Source organism: Cryptotermes secundus, unplaced genomic scaffold (assembly GCF_002891405.2).
Source record: "Cryptotermes secundus unplaced genomic scaffold, Csec_1.0 scaffold112, whole genome shotgun sequence".
NCBI classification, from domain to species: Eukaryota; Metazoa; Arthropoda; class Insecta; order Blattodea; family Kalotermitidae; genus Cryptotermes; species Cryptotermes secundus.
Genome location: NW_019718271.1, coordinates 1,496,770 through 1,503,674, shown reverse-complemented (window position 1 = coordinate 1,503,674; position 6,905 = coordinate 1,496,770). Strand labels below are relative to the sequence as shown.

Genomic DNA, 6,905 nt, shown 5'->3' with positions numbered 1-6,905 from the left:
GCAGTCTTCTGGGATTTGGCACCGTGTATATGTGGTGTTAACCGACGTTTCGGAGGAACGTATCGCCCCCATCTTCAGGGTAGAAGAAAAAGTATAAGAAATCTGCAAGCGACAACACCGTGAGAAACGGTAAAGCAGACTCTCACGGTGTTGTCGCTTGCAGAATTCTTATACTTTTTCTTCTACCCTGAAGATGGGGGCGATACGTTCCTCCGAAACGTCGGTTAACACCACATATACACGGTGCCAAATCCCAGAAGACTGCTTTCTTCTCATTATCATGTTCACAAGAGCCTGCCACCTGTCCTTATCTTGAGCCAGATGAATCCAGTCCATACCATCCCATTCCCTCTCTAAGATAAATATCAATGTTATCCTCCCACCTGCATTAGGTTTGTATGCATTTCCATTCTCTATGCATGCTTTGCCTGTTTCACCCTCCTTGACTCGATCATTTTAGTTATATTTGGCAAAGAGTACAAGTTATGAAGCTCCTCATTCAACTTTGTTTATCATTGCTTCAGTAATTCATTAGTAATATTTTTAACAATAACAAAAAATAATTTTCCATTGTGAAATCAGTGCCATTAAGCACCAAATGTCCTTTGGTGAAATCTTTTACGATAGTATTTGCATTGTGGAAACTTATGTCTCTTGACCTCTGCAGTTCTGCCTGGCCCTTTAGTTTATTCTGAGTGCTCTTCATAATTCTACTGTAAATGTAACAGCTTGCTATATATTAACACAAAAATTGTGTTCCAATATCTGTAGCAATTGAGGTGTTTATTCTTTCTTGTCCAGTAAAGTACTTTTACAAGTTCTTATTTGCATTTGCACTTTTCCATGTGTTTTTGCTATAGAAAATTTTAATTAACAACACATTACATGTCCACCTGGGGGCCAGCCAGTCTCCTATACAGTGAGTACCATGGGCTGTTTCCTTGGAGGTAAAGCAGCAGGGGCTTGAAGCTGACCGCCCACCTCCATCTAGTGTCAAAGTTAATTAATTAAGCCAAGGGTTAACTTTAGCTTTACCTTATTTAGGCTGTCATCATGTTTTGTTTCCCAAAATCGTGCCTGCCTGGCATTTGTAATATGATAGTACTCCAATTTTAACAACAGTAGCCATGAATAGTGCATGGACATAGGTGCCGGGCTTCATATGTGCGGAGTTTTTTTAATGTTTTTAATGTTTGTTTTAAGTCTCACAGGTGGTTTATGCTGTGTTTGGTTTATATATCCTATCTTGTTTTGGTTCTGGTGTATCTTGTGTGGAGGCAAGGTCTAATACCTCCACCACAGCCGTGTGAGTTGTAGGAGGTGACAAAAAGGGAAGTCTCAAATCTGAGACAGTAAAATATGGTTACGAGTCCCACAGGACTCCGACCTGAGAATGACTGTGCTGGTGAGGGCCAGTAGCAATTGTAAACAACAGACCCATCCTCTCATCAGAGAGAGAGAGTGCCCCACATCAACAAACCCGCAACTGTCTGACAGTAATAAAAACATGGTCGTAAGCCCCAGATGGGTGCTTTATTCCAAGGCAGACTGGCCTACTGACTGTTAGTCATAACATAAGACTCAGACACTCAGGTGCTGGTGTCCAGAGACAAGGACTAGCTCTGTTGATTTGGTCCAACTGAGTAGGCTTTCACATGAAGACGGAGACAGAATCCAGTCTCCAAAACACTGTGTATTCTGAATAAAAAAACAGGTTGATGGATAATGTCTGAAAACAATAATTGTATATACATATCAAACTAATTAAGCATTAACATTTTATGCAGGCCATCCATGGTTACAGAGAGACAGAAAGATTACATTGGAATACACAGAATGCAAGCATTCTGCAGCGGGTTCGTGACGTAGCATTTCCTCCAGGAACACCTCAACTAAGTCTTGTGCATGTACTGGACCTTGCTAAAGAAGGTGTTATCAAGCCTCACATTGACAGTGTTCGTGTAAGTCTTCATTTCAGATTTTGGAAAATATCAGACACTGCCTACACTTCTTTATGTGACACAATATTTTGATTGCACTGTTCATTTTGGAACATGGTACCTTCCATGACACACAGAACTGCTTGTGAAATATGATTTGTCTGGAATTGACATTGCAGCCTAAATATTTACTTCCTGTAATCATGAAAGCTCCGGTCACGGTAGCCGAGTGGTCTAAGGCATGTACTGTCTTTGCTCGCTTGGAAACTGGGAAACTGGGTTTGAATCCCACTCAGGGCATGGATGTTTAGTTTGTGTGTGTGCGTTTTTCTGTGTTTGTGCTTTGCGACGAGCTGATCACCCGTCCAAGGAGTCCTACTGAATGTGTAAGATCCAGAAAAACCGAAGTGAACGGGGAAGTTCATGGAGGTAGGCCTAGGCCCACTGCGGATGCAGTGCCAAGGGAAAAAAAATGATGAAAGTACATAAAACACTCGTGTCATTTTGTCAGAATGTCCCGACTCAAATGTCAGAAGGTACGAGGGGCATTCAAGTTCTAAGGTCTCTGATTTTTTTCTCAGGACTGGGAGCAGATAGACACATGCAGTTTAGTTTAAAATATGTGTGCACTCTTTGTGAATGCGTGACAGAGATGGCAGCACTCTACGGCACACTGAACTCTAGTGGTAGCGGCGAGAGTGAGGAGTGTTTTTAATACTTAAAATGGCGACGTTTTCGTTACAAGAACAGCGAGTAATCATTCGTTTTCTCCACTTGCGTGGTGCAACACCCATTGAAATTCATCGCCAGTTGAGTGAGACGTGTGGTGATGGTGTCATGAATGTGAAAAATGTGCGTTCGTGGGCGCGACAGTTCAAAGAAGGCCGAACGTTGTGTGACAACGAACCAAAACAATCTCAGCCTCGCACCAGCCAGTCTGACAACATGGTTGAGCGAGTTGAGAAAGTTGTTTTGGAGGATTGCCGATTGAGTGTGGAAAACATCGCCTCCAAAGTTGGCATTTCCATGGGATCTGTGCACAAAATCCTGCATGAAGACCTGTGAATGCAGAAAGTGTCCTCCAGGTGGGTGCCTCAAATACTGGCGGATGACCACAAGGCTGCACGCATGCCAGTTTGCCAGGCGATGTTGACACGTGATGAAGGCATGAATGGGACTTTCTTTTCATCAACTGTGACAATGGATGAGACATGGATGCCGTTTTTCAATCCGCTATTGCATCAGCAATTTTCCAGTGGTCAAAAACAGACTCCTACAGAAGCGTTCGCAGCGGCCATGGAATCATGGCGTCGACATTGTGAAAAATGTGTACTGCTGCAGGGAGATTACGTTGAAAAGTGACAGAAGTTTCAAATTTTTTGTATGATTATTGTGTGAGAAAAAAAATCAGAGACCTTAGAACTTGAACGCACAACGTATTTGAAATCTCTTTTATTCCTTGGAATCTTTCATGAGGTAATATGAATAGTGTGTTATATATAAATTACTTGTGACTTCAAAATGAATTTCAGAAATATTCTTCCATTGACTGTCCCTCTCAGTATTTTACAAACTTTAATTGAAATCTAAGACAGTGTGTTATAGTCTGAGGATTTAACATGGAAGTACTAAAAATGTCAGATTGAAACTTGGTATATTCAGATTACAATTAAGAAGTATAATTTTCATCAAGAAATCTTTACCAACCAGATTTTCATTCTTATGAAAGTATGCTTTTGAGCTCATCCTGATGAGGTTAATTTTTCAATTTACCTAATCCTTCCAGCCGTATTATGGCCCTGGGGTCAACTCAGCCTCGAACAGAAATGAGTACCAGGAATCTTCCTGGGGGTAAAGAGTGGCATGCATGTGCTGATTGTCTAGAAAATGTGGGAGTCTCAACATCTCACAACCCTATGGGCCTCCATGGCCTCTAACAGGGATACCTTTACTTACTTTACCTACCAGTGAAACGGGTTGTTATTTTTGTGGCATATATGTGTACAGTTAGAGGTTTTCTAGTTTCTGATGTTTCTGATTTCAGTTCTGTGGGAATACTATTGCAGGTCTCAGTCTGCTATCTGATAGCGTTATGCGACTAATCCATGAGAAGAATAGAGAACAAGTTGTAGATATACTTTTGAAGAGACGTTCTCTTTACATAATGAGGTTAGTGTAATTTAATATGGTAAGTGTATAATGGACATTAAGTTAATGTTTTGTTTAAGATGTTATATTGACAGATCTGTTAAGAATCTTAATTTTGTATCATCCTTTAAATTAAATATCAACCTTTTACTTTCTAGATAGAGTACAGAAATTCTGTAGGACCTTTGCATTGATTTTGCTCATTGTTTTAATGCAGTTATAATAATGTGGTTGCTTCTGATTATACGTGTAAGTAGTTCATGACTTTAAATTTTTCGCTATCAGTCCACCAAACACATTAACAAATTTCAGGTTTCAAAATTCACTACAAAGTGCTGATTTTACAGTCACCCTGTCTGACCATCTGTATCTCAGCTGATAACCAAAGATCAAGCCATTTAACTTCCCCCCCCCCATCTTACAAGCACTGAAATAGCCTCCTGACCAGATTTTTTTTAACAAATAAAACTTATACCAATAGTTTTATTATTGTTACTGTCTTGATTTTGTCTCGTAAAAAGGTTCACTATCAGTTCAACTTACATCCTTTTGAAAAAGCATGAAAAATTCAGAAGTTAAAGAACACAACATGAGTATATTCAGCATTAGTGCAAAGAAAAGAAAATGAATGGAAACAAATATATTTGGGGTTCATCTTGAAAGGGTTGAAGCTGAACTGTTGCCCTATCTTACACATCCAGCTGGTGCAAAACTAAATATCAGATGTCTGTCTGTGACATTCAGTTGTAAGACAATTCAATTTTGTACAATGATAAGCTTTGAAAAAATCTGTTTTTCTTGAAGTATATTTTGAATTTAAAAAAAAAGATGTAACTTTGTGGAATGTGGATTTTTACTTTTCAGTTTCATGATGCTAACTGACAAATTACTGCACGAATTATGAAATACTGTGAAATTATGTACATATCATTTAATCGGCAAAAACGTTGCAGTGAAGAATATTAAATGGGGGTTTCACAGTGCATGGCAATGGCAGAAGTACGTAAGACAGTTCAAACTTACGTTATGTTCAGATATTTGTAGTGCACGCCACAGAAAGTTTCGTACAAAGACCAGACTGACCGACTGATAGGTTAAAAAGAAACTCTCAATGCTTAATTAATTAAGCACAGTGTCATGAAGCCATATGGAGAGGGGGATGGGGTGGAGATATCGTTCTGTCATTCTTGACCTTGGCACGAAATGGAGGTGAGTGGTCAGCTTCATGCCCCAGCCACTTTACCCCTGAGGAAATCGCTCCTGGTACCCATTGGATGGGAGGCTGGATGCTGTAAAGAACAGAAAAATATCGCTTTTGCCAGGAATTGAACCGTGGCCTTCCAGCATATATCCTATTGCCATACCTACTGACTGATGATAGCATTTTAACTCTTTCATCATTCACAACAAATAAAGGGTGTTTCCATTCATGGTTACGAGATCTGTAAAGATCTGACTTCATTATATATTGCATATTGTTTTTCAGTTATCACAAAACTAATACAAGCAGTAAAACAAGCATAAAATTCTGTGGGATAATTCAATCAGTACAGTGACTGACCAAGGACTGAGTGATCAGGGTTTGATCTCCAGTCTAAACAAACCTGTCAGAAACAACTAATGTTGAAGTAGGCATCTGTAATAGAAGAAAGTTGCTGTCTAGGATTGTGTTAAAAACACACATCATGTGTAGGTAGTATAAGGCTGCAATATATATTAAAATGTATTAATTAGTAACTGTTGTTTACTGGACTTGGTTTCACCTTATCTACTTCTATATCAATATTGATTGATTGATCAGTAACTGTCAGATGACAGGTTCACAGTCTCTTCCAAAACAGTTCCTCCACTTAATGTGATCTTCTGTTTTTTGAAAGAGACTATCCAGGAAAGTGATAATGTGGTAGTTTTTCCATTTGCTTTCCACATCGCAGTACAACAGCCGTTCAAACCACTCTGGTCACGCCTGTTGCTATACGAACTTGAACCATCTCGAGCATCATTTGTTCTGTGCTTCAAGTCGCTGCTGATGACGCTGCTTCTGGCATCAGTTTTTGGTTTTTGGTGTCTCTCTTCGTCTGATGCCTACCCTTTGACCTGTCCAGCAAGGGAGGCCCTGCCAGTAGCTACGCTACCGCTGGTATAGCTCTCAGGGTCCTTGGCATACTCAAACCCCCTCACCACGATAAGGTGGAGACACCAACGAGGGGGTATATCAATATATGCCTCAGAAATAATTCCAGTAATCTCTCATGGCAAGCTTTTTACAGCGTCTTCATGTTGACTGTACAGTATCCAGATTATCCTGCCATTGTCACCACAGATTGTAGCATTGTAAAGTATCACCCAAAGAGGGCTCCCCTTGTCCTCAAGTTCCTATGTAACAAGTACATCAGTTTAACTTACACTTTTAATTTTCAGAAATACTGCAAGGTATGAATTCACCCATGAAATTCTTGGAAACGCCCATTCAAAATTTGGAGATCAGATTATACCGAGGGGAAGACGTATATCAGTGATATGCAGAAATGAACCGGATACTACCACAGAAACTAAGTAGAATTTATAAGCTGTACTCAGTTAACATTAATATGTTAACGTGAAGACTGAATCCTTTCAAATGAGTATTTTATTGGACTGTCATGACATAGTCATTTAGTTGCATTACAAAGAGAAGCTATGTTGTGGAAGTAAGGCTGAGAATATTATAGCACAAAATAGTTGAGATATAGCGAGTGCCTATGCCGGTCACAGTAGCCAAGTGGTCTAAGGCATGTACTGTCTTCGCTTGCTCAAAGCCAGGATCATGGGTTCGAA

General features: G+C 39.8%; 1 protein-coding gene across 1 annotated transcript in view; it reads left to right on the top strand.

Moving 5' to 3' along the window:
• The window catches only part of LOC111872596 (alpha-ketoglutarate-dependent dioxygenase alkB homolog 7, mitochondrial), an 8,935-nt gene extending 2,030 nt beyond the window's left edge, over window positions 1-6,905 (top strand). The window contains exons 2-4 of the mRNA XM_023866704.2: window positions 1,788-1,961; window positions 3,985-4,109; window positions 6,510-6,905. Of these exons, the coding sequence (XP_023722472.1) occupies window positions 1,788-1,961; window positions 3,985-4,109; window positions 6,510-6,648 (438 nt within the window). The 3' untranslated portion in view covers window positions 6,649-6,905. The remainder of the gene's footprint in view (window positions 1-1,787; window positions 1,962-3,984; window positions 4,110-6,509) is intronic.